Here is a 22,049-nt window from a genome sequence, read left to right on the forward strand (position 1 = left end):
CTTCTCTTTCCTGGGAAGGATTCCCTGTAATGCATATTAGTTTTCATAACTGTGGTATAGGCGTTTTTCTGTGTAATTATTTGCTTACCACCATCTTTACTGCTTGACTATGAGCTCATTAAGTCCAGGGCTTGTGTCTTTCTGTTCTCTGGGGTATCCCTGTTAATAGGAGTGTGCCTGCCACACAGCTAGTAGGTATTAGATGAAAAGGTGAAATGTTTTCCTCTACCTCATATCATAGAGAGAACACACCTACCTTCTTCTTTGATAACATAGGAATGTACCCTAGAACAATAAAGTGCATTCCTCCTTTATTTCTAGACTTCTCCATCGAGCAAACACAGTCCATACCTGAACTCAACTGTCTCACTGACACTTATGTGTCAGTCTTTGTCCATAATATCAGGGCCACTCAATTACCCAATTTTCTTTTTTTTTTTAAATAAAGCTTATTTATTTATTTATTTTGAGAGAGAGAGTGTGTGCACACATAAGCAGGGAAGAGGCAGAGAGAGAGAGAGAGAGAGAGAGAATCCCAAGCAGGGTCCATGCTATCAGCACAGCCCAATGCTGGTCTCCATCCCATGAAACATGCGATCATGATCTGAGCTGAAACCGAGAGTTGAACACTTAACTGACTGAGCTACCCAGTTACCCAATTTTCTATTAACAGTTGTGCTGGTTAATAGAACTAGAATCCATGGGACCCCTAGGTGGCTCAGTTGGTTGAGTGTTGAACTCTTGATTTTAGCTCAGGTCATGATCTCAGGGTCATGGAATCAAGCCCCACATTGGGCTTTGCACTGGGCATGGAGCCTACTTGGGATCTCTCTCTCCCTCTCTCTCTCTGCTCCTCCCCCACTCGAGCACTCTCTCTCTTAAGAAAAAATTAATAAAGAATCCATAAGCCCTGCTACATAATCTTAGTATAAAGAGAAGGCAGTGCCATTTTGACAGGTGGAATTCTTTTCTCTTGGGCAATCAAGATACCAGAAAGAGAGAGAGAGAGAGAGAGAGAGAGAACTCCTTCCATCTGCCCTAATTTTAAATTTTGCATGGGTGTTCTTTCTTTTAGCTAATTATAAGCTTTCTCTTCTTGAATAAAGTCAGAGTTTTATGTTGGAATTTGGACACTGGATGGATTTATCTACAAGACAAAAAAGGGAACAGTTAAAGCAGCAAGAGTTTTCCTTTTCTATTTTAAACTTAAGAAAACTCATGGAGCATACACTACGTTTAAAACTCGTGAGAGGGGTAGGAGGGGGAGAGATATAAGGATACAGGGAATACAGTCTTTTTGGTTTTCAAGAAGCCCAGACTCTATTGAATAAATGCGATAATCAAAGTGTAGGCAAAGTGCTTCTGGTACATAGAACTGGATAGACCTCTGATTGGTAGAGGAGGAGGTCTCCCACAGATATTGTTGACAATGATGATGAGGAGGATGATGATGACAAGATGAATGTTGTGTTGATATTACAGCTTGTCCAACTCAATCAGAAAGAAGGCTATTCTAATTTAAATGGTAAAATTGCCTCTTTGTTTTTATTTTCAGTGTTGCCACATTTTTCTATCTCAATAGAACCAGAAAAGAGTTTCATTGGCTATAAGGACTTCAATCATTTTGAAATTACTATAAAAGCAAGGTAATAAAGTTTTCTTTCTTTCTTTCTTTCTTTCTTTCTTTCTTTCTTTCTTTCTTTCTTTCTTTCTTTCTTTCTTTCTTTCTTTCTTTCTCCAGATTATCCAGCTAAATTGAGTGCCAACTCTGGTTGGTGATAGTTGCCCAAAGTAAGAAGTGTGATTCCCCCCACCCACTTTATTGAGATAGTATTGACCTGTAACATTGTGCAAATTTAAGGTGTATGATGTGTTGATCTAATACACATATATATTGCTGAGATCTGTGATTTATTGGCAGTGTTTTCCATGACTTTGGGATTGACTGAGGAAACATCAGGCCTATAGTTTATTTACTTGTTTCAATTTTTTGCTGATTCTGATTTTAGTTTTGTTGGTTACTCAACAGCAAGAAAAAAATCCTAAAGTTTTAAGTTTAGTGTGTGTTTTTAGAAACCAGCATGATGTAGGATATTGAGGCTAAGATATGAAGTGTTTACTTCTTGTCATTTTTTAATGGCTTAACCAACCAGCTAATGCTGCATGACTACTTCAAGAACCAACACTTTACAATCACAACCATTTACAAGACCCCTGGGCAGTTCTGCTGATCTGGGCCAGGCTGAATGCAAGCTGGGCTCACCCATGTGCCTGCAGTCAGTAAGCAGGCCACCTGGGGGCTGGCTGGTCTGGGGGGGGGGTCTTACTTTCATGTGTGGCAGCTGACTAACAGTTGACTGAAACTACAAAGACAATTGGACTATGTGTATCTCTCACCATCCAGCAAATTAGCCTGTAGTAGCAGCAATGCTCAGAGAAAGAATATGGAGGCATGAAAGTCCATCACTTCTACCACATTCTTTTGTCCAAAGCAAGTTACATGACCAGCCCACAGGAAATAGATGCCCTTTAATACCTTTCACCCACAAGGAACTCCAAAGGTGGTGGGTATATGGGGCAGTGGAGAACTGGAAGTTAGTTTCGCAAGCAATCTCCCACAAAAGCTCAGGTCATTTAAAAATGACAATATAATATCATTATTAGTAACAATAACCAATTTGCATAACTATATATGTTGAGCAGCTTTCTAAGAACCCTGTATATATTAGCTCATTTAATCCTTATGAAATCTCTATGAGATAGTTACTATTTCTGTCACCATATTACAAATGAACAGAGGTACATACATGTTAAGTAATTTTCCCAAGATATCACAGCTAAGAAGTTACATGGTTTGTCTGGTTTCAGGGTTCAGGCCCTTCAACACTATCCTACACTGCCTTTCTTATTAGCATTTATTCCTAAGATAGAGTGTTACTTAGTCTAAACCAACGTAAAGGCTCATTTGATAGAGAATTAACAAACTGGCTTCTTTTAATGGAGACACTTTATTTCTGCCGACTATGGATAAGAGAGGTTAGCTCTAGCTATAGTAATGTTTTCTGTGTGGCAAATTTCTTTTAGCCTCACTTTAATTCTACATTTAAAAAGGAAATAGGAAGTTAGAATGTTAAAAAAGAACTTATCTCCCCTATCAATGAGATTGAACGTGCTGCTTTTAAAGATGTGAAAGAAGATAGGGACAGCGCCCTACTGATATCACAATCATCAAGGAAGTAAGTGTCCTGATTCCGGACCTGAGGTCTTTTGATCTCCTCAAGATCCGTTTATTCATCTAGCACAAGGTAATAAAAATCCGCACTTCGGCTTTATTATTATAGTTTTATGAGGATGAAATGTAAGAGTGGATGGAAGACACTTTAAAGTGTATCAAGTGCTTTATGTAATTTCAAATTGTTACCTTTGATCTGAATTTTATTATTGTACCCACGTTAGCAAAACAATTTTATGATATTATTGCTTGGCAGATATTTTTATAATAAAGTTGTCACTGAGGCTGAAGTTTATGTCACCTTCGGAATAAAAGACGACTTAAAAGATGATCAAAAAGAAATGATGCAAAAAGCCTTGCAAAACACAATGGTAAGATGTTAAGACACATACATTCACTTGTACCTAAAGATGCATCATGAAGGCTGGAGAAAAGTCACTTCCAAATCATCTAGTCCAACCCCTCATTTACACAGGTGTGGAAATTGAAGCTAAAATGCTCTCTTGGCTTCTCCTGGGCCTCAGGATAAAGTCCACTTGCAGTGACATCAGCTCCCCTCACCAGCCTATCTCTTGCCCTTTCCTCCTCCCCTCTACCTAGTTCCTGGAACTTTCACTAGTCTCTCTTGCCCCCAGGTGTTTGCAATGCCATTCCTTCTGCTTGGGGATGCTCTTCCCCTTTGTGGCTTCTGCCTCTTTGTGGCCTCGCTAATCCTTTCTTTTCTTTAAGTCTCAGAGTTAACACCCTTTCTCTGGGAAGTCTCCCTGACTCCTGTAAATTAGGTTGGCTGCCCCTGCTGGGTCTCCAGCCTCCCTTACTGGAGTGTGTATCATACTTTATGACAGTGTTCTCAACCAGAAATGTTGTTTACCCCAAAGGGCACATTTGGCAATGTCCAGAAAACATCTGTGGTCGTCACAACTGGGAAGGAGGAGAGTACAACTGGCATTTAGTGAATAGAGGCCAGCATGTTGCCCAATTCCCGCAATGTGCAGAGCAGCCCCAACAATAAGTTATCCTATCTAACATGTCAACAGGGCTGAGATTGAGAAGCCCTTTTTTACTACAATGGTTTACTTCCTTCTCTCTCATTCTCTACACTAAACTCTTTGTGCATCTAAATTTTTCCTATTATATGCCCAGAGCCAACCTGGTTCCTGGCAAACAGTAGGCGCTCTATGAATATTTCTGAGTGGATGAACTCATTGGGAAGTTATCTGTCCAGGGTCAAGGGATAGTGATTGCTGGACCTCAGATTAGAGTCCTGGCCCCCTTATCCCTTGTTCAGAGTTCTCTACAGTATACCTCAGATGATAAGGGCTCATGTCATTCTGCTGACTCTTGCATATTCGTGTGGTTTGTATAGTCAGGTATTTAACCTATGTTTTTCCAGAGTTTTATTTATTCAAGTTATAAATCAAATACCTTTTTTTAATGTAAGATTTCATGCTGGATATTGAGATTTGAAGGTAAATAAGACAAAAGTCCCTGGCCTCAAGCTACTCAAGTTTAGAAGAAAAATAAGGCAACATCTATTTCACTATTGTTGTAGTTAATAATTAAATAATATAATATGACTTAACTTTATATCCCTTTACCCATATGTGTTTTTAAATGAGTGTTTTGATGTGTATGCAGTGAAGCCCAAATTAACTATCACAAAACCCAACAAACTCTAAGGAGTAAACTAAAAGCAGGCCCAGAAAGATGGATGATAACTCAAAGATTTGAAGAGAGAATCTGCGTCAGCTAGTATAAAAAACAAAAAACAGATAACAACAACAAAACTTGTTGAACCATATAGTGTTTAAGACTCTTCCTATACATCTATACAAATTAAGTTACAAAATAGTATTCTGGGCTCAACTGTCAACTCCATCATTCACTCTACTGGTGTGACAATAAACTATTCCTCTGAAAGTTACCTTCTATTTAGAAGCTAGTAAAGGCAGATTTTGTTAACTTTTCCCAGTAAGTTTGTCTCTGAAATACTTCTTTCATTTTCCCTTTTTTAAAAGTTGATAAATGGAATTGCTCAAGTCACATTTAACTCTGAAGTTGCAGTTAAGGAACTGTCCTATGCAAGTCTGGAAGATTTAAACAACAAGTACCTTTATATTGGTGTAACAGTCATAGAGTCTACAGGTAAGGTTTTTGTTTTTTACTTGAATAATATTTATACAGCATATTAAAAGTATAAATAATTTCTATAATTCTTTCATATTTTATTTTCCTCCATAGTTAAGTATTATTTTCACATCATTAAAAACAGATTAGAGTAAAGCCCTGCCACTCTATCATGGGGTCTCTATCACCCACGTGCAAAATTGGGATAGCACCTGCCCAAGTGATGTCTTGAGTAGCCTGGCAGGCTATCTGGCTTGAACATCTAGCACCCCAATGTTCTCACCCAGTAAGAATAAAAATCTAAATGACATTAGGTATATACAAATGTTTGATAAAGTCGGAGGTGATGTTTCCAAAATGGGTACAGTAATAGCATACACCTTATAGGGTTGTAGTGAGGATCAGAGAGTAACTGTATGCAAAGTACTTAAAATAACACCTGTTGGGGCACCTGTCAGTCAGGTGGCTCAGTCAGTTGAGCATGTGACTTCTGCTCAGGTCATGATCTTGTGTCCATGGGTTCAAGCCCCGCGTTGGGGTCTGTGCTGACAGCTCAGAGCCTGGAGCCTGCTTCGGATTCTGTGTCTCCCTCTCTCTCTGCCCCTCCTCTGCTTGCACTCTGTCTCTCTCTCAAAAATAAATAAACATTAAAAATTTAAAAGAAAGTAATACCTGTCAGCTATTGAATACCACCTAAGGTGTTAACCGCCCCTCCTCTCCCTTCCCCTCTACCTTCTTTTCTCCTCCCTCCCTCCCCTTCCCCTCCTCCTCCCTCTCCTCCTCCTCCTTCTTTTCCTTCTCTTTCTTCTTGTTTCCACCTACTACTTTCATAGCATCCTTAAAACTTATCTAGTGCTCTCAACCCCAACTCCAGTCATTTGTAATAGTCATTCATTATTACTCCAAATTAGGTCAATTTGTCTTAACTTCTGGTGTCTTGATTACTGATGTTCTTTATATTTTCAGGTTTATATTAAACCCCTAAACTAAATTGAACAAATTATTTAAACACACTAGCCCCCCCACCTTTTTCTTGGCAAAATGAAAGGTAGACTAGATGATCCCTAAGGTCCCTTCCACCTCCTTAAATTTGTCTTTCAAAGGTAGTACAATAAAGAATTGAGATAATTATCCAGTTATTGAGTACCTTGTATTTATCAGATGATCCATAGATGTTGGAGAATGATAATCCTTGCCCAGGATGTTACTTTTTGACCTTATTTTAATGTTTATTTTTTACTTTTATATTTTCTCAATTTATTTCAAATAAATTCAGTTTAAGCTACACTTATGAGATATTCAAAGAGTGTTGCTAAACATACAGGCTTACAAATATGAATGATGTATAATCCCAGCACTCAAGTAGTTTACAAACTAGCATCAGCTGTAAGACAGGTAAACAAAGAATTCTGTCATAAGCAGGAATTAATTCTATTGCACTCTAGGCAAAGTACCTAATGCTTCAGAGGATGGTGACCTTCAGAGGAAGGTGAGCTCCTAGATGATTGTTGAGCAACCAAGTACAGCACCCTGAAAATGATCGATCTTGAAGGATAAGTTGGGTTTTGAGGCAGGAATGTAGATGGGAATGTAGATGGGGGAGAAATGGGACACCGTCCATAGAGAGAACATACCACAGTTAGCAGACACGACTTGATCTTTGAGGTTATCCGGTTGATTATCAGGTTGGCCGAAGTATAGAATATGCATAGAGGTGTTAAGGATGTAATATTGGAAAGCACTCTGGAGTCACTGGAGCTTTGTATGCTATTGGGCCCTTGCTAGTGGACTCTCAGGGTTCCCTCTACCTCAGGCACTCTCTTTCTGTCTTCTTCTCCATGTCTCTCTATACCCCTGTGCTCTATAGGTGAATCCCTGCAAAGTTCACTGCCTGGTCCTTTCCCTCTCTCCACAATCCCTTGTACGTACTCACCCGAAACTCAGGCCACTGAGAAAAAGTGGTGTCCCTTCCTCACCTTCCTTCCCAGTCCAACCCTGTAACTCTCCTTGCACAAGCCTTGGATAAGGCTTTGGACACACCTGAGGTCTAAACTTTTCTCTGCACTACCCCCTTTGAACCAAGACTACTGGTAAATAAATGCATGCAGGAATGGATGAGTAAGTCTGTGGACACATACACAGGTAAAATAGATCCCCATAGGGATTGGCATATTCCTTAAAAAGGTCAATGTGATGCATGTCATTTCTTTAGGTGGATTTTCTGAAGAGGCAGAAATTCCTGGCATCAAATATGTCCTCTCTCCCTACAAACTGAATTTGGTTGCCACTCCTCTTTTTGTGAAGCCTGGGATTCCATATTCTATCAAGGTAGATGAAGGAGGGAAGATTGCTGAATATGATTGTCTCTTTCTGTTTACAGAAAGCACGGGGATGGCAAACAGGGGAGGGGTGCTGGGGAAGGGAATCACAGGGGGAATTCGTTTTGTAAAATATGCTGCTCCTATAGATGCAGAAGGAGGTGGGAAAATGCTAGCCAGCTTCAGCCTCAGAGTGGTTTCAGCCCGTAGAGCAAGTGCCCGTATGTAGTAGGTAGTTAGGTAGCCTGTGGCAGGCATTCCCTTAAAAAGCATTGCATTGAGTTATGTGTAAATAAAACACCAGAAGTCTATAGTTTTTTTTAATTTTTTTTTAATGTTTTATTTATTTCTGAGAGAGAGACAAACAGCGTGAGCAGGGTAGGGTCAGAGAGAGGAGACAGAATCTGAGGCAGGCTCCAGGCTCTGAGCTGTCAGCACAGAGCCCGACGTGGAGGCTCGAACCCACAAACTGTGAGATCATGACCTGAGCTAAAGTCGGAAGTTTAACCGACTGAGCCACCCAGGCGCCCCCAGAAATCTATAGTTTAAAAAAAATGCTAACATTTGGGGTGTCTGGGTGACCCAGTTGGTTAAGCGTCCAACTTCGGCTCAGGTCATGATCTCACAGTTTGTGAGTTCGAGCCCCGTGGAAGGCTCTGTGCTGACAGCTCAGAGCCTGGAGCCTGCTTTGGTTTCTGTGTCTGCCTCTCTCTGCTCCGCCCCACAACCTCATGCTCTGTGACTCTCTGTCTCTCAAAAAGAAACAATTAAAAAAACCCAGTAAAATAAATATTAACATTTAAAATTATTTGGTGGCATATTCTTCAAAAGCTTTAAAACAGAAATATCATTTCTTGAAAATAAATCCCCTTTCTCTCCCCATTTTTTACTTCCCGTGTGTCTTATCTGTGTTTGCATTTCTGTACTCTTCAGTCTGCCCCTGTGGTCTTTGCACATAACTGTCTCATCTCTTCTCTCTGTGTTATTCTTCATCCTTTCCATTTTGGCTCTTTCTGTCCTTGCTTCTCTGTTCTCTCTCTCTCTCTCTCTCTCTGCTTCCTCCTTCCTTTTTAATATTTTCTCTCCTCCCTCCACTTTTCTTTTTTAAAGTGTTGGTACTATAGCTTTAATGTGTTCATTTGACTTTCTATTTAAATTTTATTTAGTATTTTATATTTCACTATATATAGTACATGTTATATTTTTAAGATGGAAATTTTTGTTCCCTGTCCTTAACTTAGAAAGCTAAAACAAGGGGCGGCTGGTGGGTCAGTCAGTTTTGCATCCAACTTTGGCTCAGGCCATGATCTTACAGCTCGTGAGTTCAAGCCCTGCGTCAGCACTGTGCTGCGTCAGCTCAGAGCCTGGACCCCGCTTTGGATTCTCTGTCTCCTTCTCTCTTTCTCTGCCCTTCCCTCACTCATGCTCTGTCTCTCTCTCTCTCCTTAAAAATAAACATTAAAGGGGCGCCTGGGTGGCTTAGTTGGTTAAGCGTCTGACTTTCGCTTAGATCATGATCTCGCGGTTCGTGGGTTCGAGCCCCGTGTCAGGCTCTGTGCTGACTGCCAGCTCAGAGCCTGGAGCCTGTTTCAGAGTCTGTATCTCCCTCTCTCTCTGACCCTCCCCTGCTCACGCTGTCTCTCTCTCTCCTAAAAATAAATAAAACATTAAAAAAATTTTTAAAATAAACATTAAAAAAAATTTTTTACACTAAAGCAGAGTGTTTTACTTTTTTATTCTGTGAAAACATGTTACTATTAAATATCAACTTTAGTATAATTAAAATGTGTTAATATTCACTGTGGGTCACCAGCTTTTAAAACAATTTACCAAGCTAAAGCCAGCTTTGTACATGCTTGAAGTATCTAAATAGAATCAAACCTTTCTATAATCTGAGAACATACCTCTCTCTACTGAGTTAAATGTGAATAATTTATACTTTGGTGGGGAGGAAGAAAAATTATTTCGGAAATTGTTCTGCTTAAAAAAAACGATGAGCTGCTGAAATGGATCTGAATTGTTCTGGCAAACAGGTGCAAGTTAAGGATTCATTAGACCAGTTGGTAGGAGGGGTCCCGGTGACCCTGAGCGCACAAACCATCGATGTAAACCAAGAAATGTCTAACTTGGAGTTGATGAAAAGCGTAACACATTCCAATGATGGAGTAGCTTCGTTTATAGTTAATCTTCCATCTGGAACAAGGATGCTGGAGTTTAACGTGAGCTGAATTCTCCTGTTAAATTTTCTGGGACAATGTGTGCTTTTTGACTGTGTGTTTTGGCTAGTGTGCAGAACAGATGCAGCAGATTTTAAACATGAGTCCAGAGAACAGATCCACAATTTTGCATCCAAAGGAACCAAAAAAAAAAAAAAAAAATCACCAGAGGCAATATGCTAATCCATTGACTGGTTCTGGAGGAAGATAAATATATCATTTTTTATTTGGGAATTAATGATTTTCTCTTACATTAGTAAGACTATTCTAATCTATAAGCTTCAGAATAGGTATAGCAGTGCAAGTCAGTGGTAGAAACATCATCTCCCTCACCCACCTTTTTTATCTGTTTTCAGGAACACAGAGAGGTCAAACGTGGAAGCCTCCCTTTTTCCTAGCTGCATAAGCCACTTTACCTTAGAGCTCAGTTAACAGGCTTCTCTCTCAGCAACAAATGTTTAAGTTCTCAATCCCCACCCCACCCCCCAAAATAAGTTAATAATGGACATTTATGACAATGGCATGCATACATTCACTACCATCTACTAAGCACTTAGGAAATGCTAAGAGCTTTATGTTGGACACATTTAATACCCAGTTAGTCAGCTCTGAGTTAGAGAATATTATCTTTGCCATTTTACAGCTGTGGAAATTAGGTTTCTAACCTCTCTTGTGATTAAATAACTTATCCAGAGTTAATAAATTGCGGCCCTGAGATGCAAACCAATACATAGCTCACTCCAGAGCATGAGCTAATAACCCCTTTGCTGTCAAAGGTGGATATTACTGCCATGACATAATTTCTGCCCCATTCCATATTTATAAGAACACCTCCATGTTGCCACTTCACAATGAAACTGGACCAGAAAGTCTGATGTTCATTTACAATTCCTGTCCCCAGTCTTCAAGGCCTCTTCATTGCTACCCTCCTCTTACCCCCCAATCCCTGCCAACCCATGGGAAGAGGAGTCCCCAACTTGCCATGACATTTCAGGAAGAGTGCCAGTATTTGTTCCAGGAGCATCTTTCCCCTTTCCCTTCACCAGACTTTCCCACCATAGCTCATAGCCCCATATTATTCCAATTATTGTCCATAGTCTTTGTAAAGTTATTTGATACCACAGCTGTACAAACATTGGAGTAGTGGAGGTTTGTTTTTTCTTCGGCATTTGGTGTTTTGAAATTTAGAAATTTATAAAACAAAGAAAGAAATTCACAAGGTATGTTTCATAGAAAATATTTCATCACAGTCCACATGTCTTTTTTGAAATTTTCCTTTTCAGGTCAAGACTGAAGACCCAGATCTTCCAGAAGACAATCAGGCCAGCAAAGATTACCAAGCAATAGCATATTCATCTCTCAGCCAAAGTTACCTTTATATTGACTGGACTGGAAACTATAAACCTTTGCTTGTGGGAGAATATCTGAATATTATTGTTACCCCCAGAAGTCCATATATTGACAAAATAACTCACTATAATTACTTGGTAAGTACAGTAATGATAGATTTACAACTGTCAATTCCCCCACCTGGAACATTTCTCTTTATTTATGAGGAACATTAGAATGACCCCTTACATTTGTTTTTACAAAGTATTTTCAAGAGCATAATTCAATTTGACAATCATTTTTTTCAAAAGCCTTTGAGATGGGCTGTGATTTTTATGACTACTTCCCAGGTGAAGAAACTGAGGAACAGAAAGGTTAAGAGGTTCACCGTGGTCACTCAGCTTGGAAAATGAAGATTTTTTTATTTGAACTGGGAACCTCTGATTCCTTATCTGATATGCCTTTCCCCAAAGAGAGCCTGATTACTCCACAGAGACTGATTAAATTCTCACATTACCTCTGCTCTATTTTCATGGCCAAAGATTACAGACCCAAACCTATTTCAAAATGTGCATTTCATTGGCATAAAAGGGAGACTCAAATCCTGCTCTTAAGAGCTGAGTCATATGATATCTACCCCAGTTCTACCCATTAGCAACATCCCTATTACATCCCTCATATTAAACAAAGGTGGCCATTCAAGCCTATACATGAAACCTAGGACAGAAGGTGGGGGAAATGTTAAGGGCTTCCTAATATCTCCAAAGAAATGGAATATTCGAATTAGTCCAGTGGCCAGGACAAACAGGTGGTGATAGCTTTTTCAACATTTTTGAGAAAGAAATTTTAAAAAGTAGGTAAGGTATACAGCTCACGTTGACAGATGAAGAACTATGGGACCTGTTTAGGAACTCTGCACCAGAACCACATATGAAGTCCTGCTCTCCCAGGACAATTTAAGTTTGAGGACATTTTGACTTCATGTGATTTGTATTTTGACTTCATGTGATTTGTAACTTATTTTCTAACTATATGCCTCCAATACAGAACCTACTATCTGGCTTTAAAACTTAGTTACCAGGGGTGCCTGGTGGCTCAGTTGGCTAAGTATCTGACTTTAGCTCAGGTCATGATCTCACAGATTATAGGTTTGAGCCCCATGCCAGGCTCTGTGCTGACAGCTCAGAGCCTGCTTTGTACTCTGTGTTCCTCTCTCTCTCTGCCCCTCCCTGCTTGCTCTCTCTCTCTCTCTCTCTCTCTCTTTCTCTCAAAAATAAATAAACATTAAAAGTTAAAAAAAGGGGGGGGCATGTAGGTGGCTCAGTGGGTTAAGCATACGGCTTTGGCCTATGTTGTGATCTCGCCGTTCCTATGTTCAAGCCCTGCGTTAGGCTCTGTGCTGGCAGCTCAGAGCCTGGAACCTGTTTCAGATTCTGTGTCTCCCTCTCTCTCTGCCCCTCCCTGCCCCATGTGCCTCTCAAAAATAAATAAACATTAAAGGAAAAAAAATTTTTTTAATAATTTTAAAAATCTTAATTCCCAAATAAGATGCACTCTACTAATGCATCTATTTTGTTTTAACCAATAAAACAAAAGAGATTTTAGTGACAGTGTGATGACTTTAAACAGATTTGGGGTCAAATCTTAGCTCTCTGATTTCCTAGTTATGTGATTTTGAGCTAAAGTCATTATGACATTTAGCTAATTCCTGAGTCCCAGTCCCTTTATCTATCTGCACAGTGGGAGGTAATATTCCTATCCTACCAATTCTTGTGAGAAAGAGAAGAATTAGTAAACGGAAACATCCCTGACACATAGCAGGCCCATACTTGTTAACTTTCTTTATCTTTAACATAATTTCTACTCCAGCTCCAAGCTCCATCTTGAAGCAAAGCTTTTGGTTTTTAATGGTCACTACTGCTATTTATTTTTAGATTTTATCTAAGGGCAAAATTGTTCACTTTGGCACAAGAGAGAAATTTCCAGATTCAACCTATCAAAACATAAACATTCCAGTGACACAAAACATGGTTCCTTCAGCCCGTCTCCTGGTCTATTACATCGTCACAGGAGAGCAGACAGCAGAGTTAGTATCTGACTCAGTCTGGATAAATATCGAAGAAAAGTGTGGCAATCAGGTCCAGGTAAGCCACAAATTATGAGTCACAATCAGATGTTCTTCTGAATAAAGGAGACTGTGAATATAACTACTTGTGAAGTTTTGTCTCATGCAGATAACCTTTTCTTTTCTTTTCTTTTCTTTTCCAAATGATCTTTTAGGTTCATCTGTCTCCAAGTACAGATATGTCATATTCTCCCGCCCAACCTGTATCTCTTAATGTGGCAACTGAGTCGAGTTCCTGGGTGGCTTTATCAGCAGTGGACAGTGCTATATATGCACTCCAAAGAAGAGCCAAGAAACCTCTGGAAAGAGTTAAGTGGTGCATGGCCTTGGTGGCTGGGGCATGGGGTGGCTCTGTGTGGCCCCTAGGGTAGGTTGTGGGGAAGAAGTAAGGGAAGACTGGATCTGCTTTTCTGTAAATACACTCATAACAATGGCTCGTAGGAAGGTAAGCCATCCTCATGTTACTGATTCATCCCTTTTGGTTTTCCAAGAGTAGCACATGACCATAATGACAATTATATTCCTGGGGCAAAAGTGCCATCAATTTGGATGATTTTGATATTTTCTTTTCTTTTTTACTCTGATGAAAATCTGTGGCATGAAAGAATGTGAGAATTGCTCAGTTCCCCTAAGTTCCCATTTATCTCCCTGATGCCCTGCTAACTATTTTGTAGGCTTGAATTTCTTTGACCAGAAAAAGAAAGAAAACTATACAATTAAAGCCATTCAGAAAAGAAAAAAAGAAGAAAACATTTGGGATCAAAATCAAAACTGGAATAAACTTCCCCAAACAAGTTCTCACTCTCTTAGAACCTAGATCCCTTCTTCCCCCAAATATAAGAGATTGTGCTCATTTCTTTTTAGCAACTTAAAAATTAATTTGTCTGTTAATTTAGTCATTCATACATTTATTTATTTGTTAGTTAGTTTGGATGTTATATTGATGTTATAGCATTCATTCTATGTACAACACAGCATGGGTTGGTTCCTAAGAATATTCTCACAAAAGCTTAAAACTTAGTTTTTATTTTGATTTTGAATGCATGTATATTTATAAATATAAAGGGACACACTAAAATAATGAAGTTGGGAAATCTGGCCGTTGGCCGTTTGACAGATGAATGATGGCCTGATATGTTATACCCATGTGACACCTTGTGCCTTTAATTCTTCAGGGAAATGATTCGTGCATCTAAGTAGACTCCATATTTTGCCTTGAGTTAATTCCTAAGAATTATTAAATTGGCTAACCACCTCTGGACAGGTATTTCAAGTCTTAGAGAAGAGCGACCTGGGCTGTGGGGCAGGTGGTGGCCGCAACAATGCAGAGGTATTCTATCTGGCTGGACTCCTCTTTCTCACCAATGCAAATGTAGAAGACACCCAAGAAGACGGTAAAATGTTCAGCATTATTTTTTTTTTGTTTATTCTTCAAATTGATGACTGAAATTTACATTGATTGTTTGCCTCCCGGACATCATTTTTGTAACTGTCTTCCACAATATTCTCTATGCTGATCTTAGAGAGATGTGACTATGTAACACCCCAGTACAAAATGTTTTACTGACCATCAAGATAAAGTACAAAATCTTTAGTGTACCCTCAGGGCACTCCCACAGTCTTCTCCCCAGTTCTCTCCAACTATCTTTTGTCTGGCTCTACCTTACCTGATGTTTAAGCTGTGCAGACCCAAGTGTAGTTCTAGGGGTGACTTTCTGCTCTTTTATTTTATACATTTAGGCCTTTCCCCATCACAACTACTTCCCTTGCATTAGCCTGGAGAACCTGGTGAAAGAATCTCCTCCTCTGTAAGATCTCTTCCCCATACAGAATGGGTCATTCCCTCCTCCTTTCACAGAGAGAATACCATGGGGACTAGCTCTGTGTATAAGTAACACAGTAGCAGGTCATCACCGAACATTTTTCCATTAAGTTATGCATTTTGCCTCAACCACTGCACTGTGAGCTTTTGAAGAACAAGGACCACATCGTAATCATATTCTTTCTGTGGCTGTAAAACTGTTCATAATTATATTTGACTTATTATTCATCATAACAGAGCACAAAGAGCAAATAATAAAAGTAGCATACCCAGTGGAAACTTTGCTCACTTTAAATGCTTAGATATTTCTCTGTAATCAGTGGATCAAAGAGGTTGCAGGATTCAAAACCAAACTTAGATCAAACCAGTCAAACTAGAGGACATTGGATCATGAGCTCCTCTAAGGTAAGTGTTAAGATGTGGGTGCATAGTGCCTAGTCAAACGGGCTCTCAGAATTCATTGAATAAATGAATGACTTGTGAATATTTTAAATACTTAAACAATTTCATGGAATTTTCTTTTTTTGACATTTTAACTCTTTTTTCCTTCTCCTCCTTCTACTACTACTACTTCTTTTTTTTTTAAACAGATAAGCCTTGTAAAGAAATTCTCAGGCCAAAGAGGATGCTGCAAAAGAAAATAGAGGAAGAAGGTACTCTAAAAGTTTGATGCAATTGTAAAGAGATTATGATCCTATTATTAAAAATCTGGGGAAAATGAACATTATCTAATTATTCCTAATCCAAATGGAATGGGTGAAAAGAAAGACATGTACAGATGTCTAGCTTACCTCTCTCAGAAAGATTAATCCAAATAAATCTACTTCATTTGCTATAAGCTCAGTCTGAGGAAAATAACTATCATTTCTATCTCTAAAATTAAAAGGTTAACTTTTTATTTGTTACAAATATTTCCTCTGTATAGGCTTCATTTGGCAATTAAAGTTACATTCTTCCATTTTCTTCTGACCAAAGTCATAATTTGATTAACTTTGAAGTACACCTAGAAACATATTTCTTCTATTCTGTATATTTAACATCTAAGAGTATTTTGGATTATTCTTTGGGAAATAAGTCTAACAGAAATTATTTTTAAACAATTATTTAAATGGAAATATGATCACTGGTGATACTAAAATAGGAAGAATGTTGAACTGGAAGTCAGTGGCCAGAGTTCAACTAATAATCATGCTTAGGGTAATATAAGAATTCCTTCCATCCGTATATGAGTTATTTTAATTCCAACCCTTGTTCTAAGTTCTAACAATATGAAAGACACTGAGTAGTTTGGGCACTTATGATAAACTATGAGCACTTATTGGGGCATCTGGGTGGCTCAGTTGGTTAAGTGTCCAACTTTGGCTCATGTCATGGTTCGTGGGTTCAAGCCCCGTGTTGAGCTATGTGCTGACAGCTCAGAGCCTGCTGCCTGCTTCGGATTCTGTGTCTCCCTGTCTCTCAGTTCCTCCCCCACCCACGCCCTGTCTCTCTCAAAAATAAATAAACATTAAAAAGGTTTTTTTTTAAATATTAACTCTTATGATGCCACCAATGGAAGTCCAAAAACCACATCCTATAAGAAAAGTTTTAAAAAGCAGGATATGTGGCTTAAAGAAGGAAACACTTATACAGTGCTGATAGCCATCTTCAAATATATGAAGCCTTCTCCATTAACTTATTTCACTCACAGGGTGCTGGACCCAAGATGCCAGTTTCAGAAGTTAGTATTTAGCTCAATTGCAAGAAGCTCTTTAACCATTTAGTGTGAGTGAGAGTGATGTGCCTTGTGAGATCACATTCTCCCTGTTCCCGTTCCCGGGGTAGCCAGCTGAGTGTGGCGGGCCCCTCACCTGTCCTTGACTGTTGTTGGAGGCGGGGACGGGGTTGTGTGCCTGTAGAACCCAAGGACCTCTCAGGAGCCCTTCTGAACCTGAGGTTTTGTGACTCTGTGCTTAATCAAGGACATTTGCATCATTACCATTTCAGCTGCTAAATACAAACAAGCAATGATGAAGAAGTGTTGCTACGATGGAGCCCATCGAAACGACTATGAGGACTGTGAGCAGCGTGCTGCCCGCATCAAGATAGGCCCCAGATGCGTCAAGATCTTCAAGGAATGTTGTATCATCGCATATCAGCACCGTAATAATGCGTCTTATAAAGACATCCGTCTGGGAAGGCTACGTGAGTTTGATGTTTTCTATCAGAATTCTGCACAGTATAGGGAATCCTGTGTAATCCTGTTCTGCTAAAACAGGGCAGTTTTCATGTTCTATTTAAAATTGAAATTAGACAGGGGCTTCTGGGTGGCTCAGTCAGTTAAGTGGCCAGCTTCGGCTCAGGTCACTATCTCACAGTTCATGAGTTCGAGCCCTGCTCTGGGCTCTGTGCTGGAGAGAGCCTGGAGCCTGCTTCAGATTCTGTGTCCCCCTCTCTCTCTGCCCCTGCCCCACTCATGCTCTCTCTCTCTCTCTCTCTCTCTCTGTCTCTGACTCTCTCTCAAAAATAAATAAACATAAAAGAAGAAAAAAATTTTAATTGAAATTAGGAAAAAAATGCTTATTAGAAGAAAATCAGCTATTGTTTTTGGGAATCAAAGGAGGCGTATGTAGTATAGAGCAGAGTACACGAGCCCACAGTGAAGACCCAGGGCATAAGGCCACCTTTTCTGTAAACTTGAATGATTATTTATCCTCTCTGAGCCTCAACCTCCTCATCTCCTCATTTTTAAAGCAAGAAGCTTGGGCTTAGATGATCTCCAATATACTTTTGAGTTCTAGAATTCTAGGGTTCTCTGTTATTACAACCATTAAAAATTTTGTTGAGGAGGAACTTGACGGAGGAACAAGGGGGAGAAGGGCGGAAATGGTGGGGGAAAGGGAGAGAGGCAAACCATGAGAGACTCTTGAATGCTGACAAAAACTGAGGACTGATGGATGAGGGGGGGAGGGGGGACGGGCATGGAGGAGGGCACTTTGGGGATGAGCACTGAGTGTTATGCAGAAACTAATTTGACAATAAACTATTTGTAAAAAAAAAAAAAAAAAAAAAATTTGTTGATGCCTATGTTGACCAAATATAGCAAATGATTTCTAAATCATGAGGTTAAGTGTACTTACACAAAAGATGAAATCGTATTTCTGTTTCAACCATAAAACATGTTTTCAGGACTTAGAGAACTCTCATTAATATGCTTTCAGAACTTTCAGGGCTTTCATTGCATTTATACGTAATCAGAACAAAAGGAACAAAAGCTCTCATTTCAGAATCTGATTGTTTCTCTTAACAGTATGTCTTAAGCAGCATCTATCCGAGTGGATATATTTCGGCAAACATAAATTTTTGTGGCCATTTCTCAAAACCATGTTATTAGATATATTTAGGTGGTTTTCAGATGTTTGCTTATTTCAAGGAGCATCTTCACAAACCATCTAGTACAGATATTTTTCATTGTCCAGTTTTTCAACTATGGTCATCGGATTCGGCTTCCACTGTTGAGCTTCTGCTTCTTCCCACCCACCCCCCGTCCCCACCTCTCTGGTGCTCCACTCTACCCCTCTTTCTAGACAGCTTGGCCTCCCAAAACTCCTCTGGGTTTTGCAACTCTGCAAAGGTCTACATGAGCTTCTTGCCCTGCTCTGCAGCCTGCAAACTCCCTGCAGACAGAAAATCTGGACAATTCTAGGGTTCAACGAATCAGTCTCCCTCTCTCAGGAATCATGGCCCTGGGTCACTTACGCTCTCATGTCTGAAAACTGTTGTTTTATGTAATGTGCCTGGTTTTTTTAGTTTAGTTTAGTTTGTTTGTTTAATGTTTTTTAAGGCAGAAGAGTAACTCTTATCAGTGCATCTTGGACAGAAGCAGAAATTCTGTCCATTTTATTAAGGGAAATAGAAATAAATTTCCCTTATGTAAACCGTCCTTATTTCATAACACAAACACAATTACAGTAATTGTAAAAATGCAAATGACTTGATAGATTGATCCATATCTTTTGTAATCTCAGGAACACTAAACAGTTAGCAATTGAAGAAACAAATCATTGAAGATATTTTTATGCTTTATTTATTCTGTCAGTGCTATCAGTGGAGAAATTCCAAGACCTTTGAAGTTCTATTTTGTGGGGCGTCTATTTTGTGGGGCGTCTATTTTGTGGGTGGCTCAGCCCATTAACATCCGACTTCAGCTCAGGTCACGATCTCATGGTTCATGAGTTCAATCCCTGCAACAAGTTCTGTGCTGACAGTGCAGAGCCTGCTTGGGATTCTCTCTCTCCTCTCTCTCTCTGCCCTTACCCTGCTTGTGCTCTCTCGCTCTCAAAATAAATAAATCAACTTTATTAAAAAATAAATAAAGTTCTATTTTGTGGGGCACCTGGGTGGCTCAGTCAGTTAAGTGTCTGACTTTGGCTCAGGTCATGATCTCATGGTTTGTAGGTGCAAGCCCTATGTCTGCTGTCAGCTGTGCTGACAGCTCAGAGCCTGGAGCGTGCTTCAGATTATGTGTCTCCCTCTCTCTCTGTCCCTCCCCAACCTGCTTTCTGACTCTCTCTCTCTCTCAAAATAAATAAGCATTAAAAAAATTTATAAAGCTCTATTTTGAAATTATTAAACAAAATGTTTCATTGGCCTTTCAGGAAATATTTAAGTTATAGATTAATGTCTACCCACATTTTAAAATTCGGCTCTAAGTAAAATTCATGTTGTTTTTTCATAATCACATATACTTTCTCCCCCTGCCCCCCCCAGATATAAAGACCCTGTTACCAGTGAGCAAGCCAGAAATACGAAGCTATTTTCCAGAAAGCTGGTTATGGGAAGTTCATCATGTCCCCAGAAGGTATTATACTTCTTTGACATTCCTCTGAAAAATGTGGGAAAATACAAATATTATGGCCAAAAATCTGGAAACTACCCATTTCCCAATAGTTTATTTAAGAGTTAAGACAATATACCATTTGGTTAAATTTTGTTTTATTTGCTTTACTTTTTTTTCTTTTTCTTTTTCTTTTTTTTTTAATGTGTGCTTTGCTGTGGTCATTGGTTCCAAGGCAAAATTAACTCTTGGTGAGGAAGGGTACTATTCTATTTAATTTTATCCTGCTTTAGTAAGCCTTTACTGAGCACAGGTATGTGCTATATGCTACAGTAAGCAACTATTTTCTTTTCTTTTCCTTTTTTTTTTTTTTTTTTTTTTTGAGAAAGAGAGAGAGAGCAGGGGAGAGGCAGATAGAGAAGGAGAGACAGAATCCCAAGCAGGTTCCACATTGTCAGTGCAGAGCCAACATGGGTCTCCAACTCATGAACACTGAGATCATGATCTGAGCTGAAATCAAGAGTCCAATGCTTGACCAACTAACTCCCCAGGCACTGCTTTTTTTTACTTATTTATTTATTTTTCTTTTTAAAATTTACTTTTGAAGGAGAGAGAAAGAACAGAGGAGAGGCAGAGAGAGAATTAAGCAGGCATTTTCATCCTGAAATATCTGTATTATAAAAACTGATTATTAAGAAGATTCTCTTCTTGTTTTTCTTAAATTTTTTTTAATGTTTTATTTACTTCTGAGAGAGAGAGACAGCGTGAGCAGGAGAGGGTCAGAGAGAGAGGGAGACACAGAATCTGAAACAGGCTCCAGGCTCTGAGCTGGCTGCCAGCACAGAGCCCAACGCGGGGCTCTAACCCATGAACCATGAGATCATGATCTGAGACGAAGTCGGACGCTGAACTGACTGAGACACCCAGGCGCCCCTCTTCTTGCTTTTCAACACACTTGTGGAATGCTGACTCTGTCCCAGGCACTGGAGGCAGTGAGGAACAGTGCTGAGTCCCTGAGCATCACCGTTCTTTGGGGCCTCAAAGCATTGACTTTTCAAGCCCTGAGGCCCAAGCCTGGCACCAGTCTTAAAATGGATCTCCTCGTCTCTACCTCATGCTCTCTTGTCCATTCAGCTGGCCTTGCCCCCGGGCCAGCACTTCCTCTGGTAAGCCTTCCCACCCCTTTCCCCCACCCTGTCAGCGTCTGGGTTAATTACCCCTACCAATCAACCCTGCTGCCTAAATCATGCTATTACGATGGCCCGTTTACCTGCCTGTCTTCCACATGAAAATGATACTTTCAGGGCAAAGACTAAATTCAGATTACTGTTTTATACTCCGGACCTGGCATAGGGTCCAGCTTGAATGTGTTGAATCAATGCACACTGCCTCTGAACTTTTTAAATGCTTTATTGGTACAGTTATTACAGTGAATTACAATTTATTTACTTAACTGTTTCTTCTACTAGACTATAAACTACTTGAGAACAAGACTGTATCTTGTAAGTGCTGCATATTCAATATTTAGTGCTATGCCTGACTCAGAGATGATGGACAATAGCTGTTTGTTAGGTCAAAGATATAAATATATAAGCTTAATCTTAATCAGATTTTTTTTTTATTATGGGGGCACCTGGGTGGCTCAGTCGATTGAGCATCTGACTCTTGAATTTGGCTCCGGTGATGATCTCATGGTTCGTGGGATTGGGCCCAGGTCAGGCTCTACACTGACACCATGGAGCCTGTTTATAAGATTCTCTCCTTCTCTCTCTCTCTCCCCCCCACTCTCACTCTCTCTCAAAATAAATAAACATTAAGAAAAAGAAATTCTTAGTTATGTTGACTTTGTTATGAGCAGTGTTAAGATGCATTACTTTACTTCTCCATTTTAGAATATACCACATAATAAATATTTTTTCTGTATGTTTTGAATTTGTGATTTTTCAAAGGCATCTTTCTAAATTTGAATTCTCATTATACAAGTGAAATATTTAAAAACAAGGAACAAGTAGGAGGGTTAATGAATATATTTTTCCTGCTTGATTTTTCCTTAGTATCTGATGT

The 22,049-nt window shown here is 39.5% G+C and overlaps 1 protein-coding gene across 1 annotated transcript in view; it reads left to right on the plus strand.

The window, feature by feature from the left end:
- C5 (complement C5) overlaps nucleotides 1-22,049 on the plus strand; it is an 88,358-nt gene that overhangs the window by 17,625 nt on the left and 48,684 nt on the right. Inside the window, exons 7-18 of the mRNA XM_039234608.1 lie at nucleotides 1,556-1,646; nucleotides 3,489-3,603; nucleotides 5,251-5,377; nucleotides 7,572-7,687; nucleotides 9,711-9,896; nucleotides 11,177-11,380; nucleotides 13,157-13,366; nucleotides 13,503-13,655; nucleotides 14,612-14,741; nucleotides 15,760-15,822; nucleotides 17,156-17,353; nucleotides 19,919-20,009. Coding sequence (XP_039090539.1) covers nucleotides 1,556-1,646; nucleotides 3,489-3,603; nucleotides 5,251-5,377; nucleotides 7,572-7,687; nucleotides 9,711-9,896; nucleotides 11,177-11,380; nucleotides 13,157-13,366; nucleotides 13,503-13,655; nucleotides 14,612-14,741; nucleotides 15,760-15,822; nucleotides 17,156-17,353; nucleotides 19,919-20,009 — 1,684 coding nt within the window. The remainder of the gene's footprint in view (nucleotides 1-1,555; nucleotides 1,647-3,488; nucleotides 3,604-5,250; nucleotides 5,378-7,571; nucleotides 7,688-9,710; nucleotides 9,897-11,176; nucleotides 11,381-13,156; nucleotides 13,367-13,502; nucleotides 13,656-14,611; nucleotides 14,742-15,759; nucleotides 15,823-17,155; nucleotides 17,354-19,918; nucleotides 20,010-22,049) is intronic.

This window comes from Hyaena hyaena, unplaced genomic scaffold (genome assembly GCF_003009895.1).
Source record: "Hyaena hyaena isolate Hyena2069 unplaced genomic scaffold, ASM300989v1 scaffold_90, whole genome shotgun sequence".
Taxonomy (NCBI): domain Eukaryota; kingdom Metazoa; phylum Chordata; class Mammalia; order Carnivora; family Hyaenidae; genus Hyaena; species Hyaena hyaena.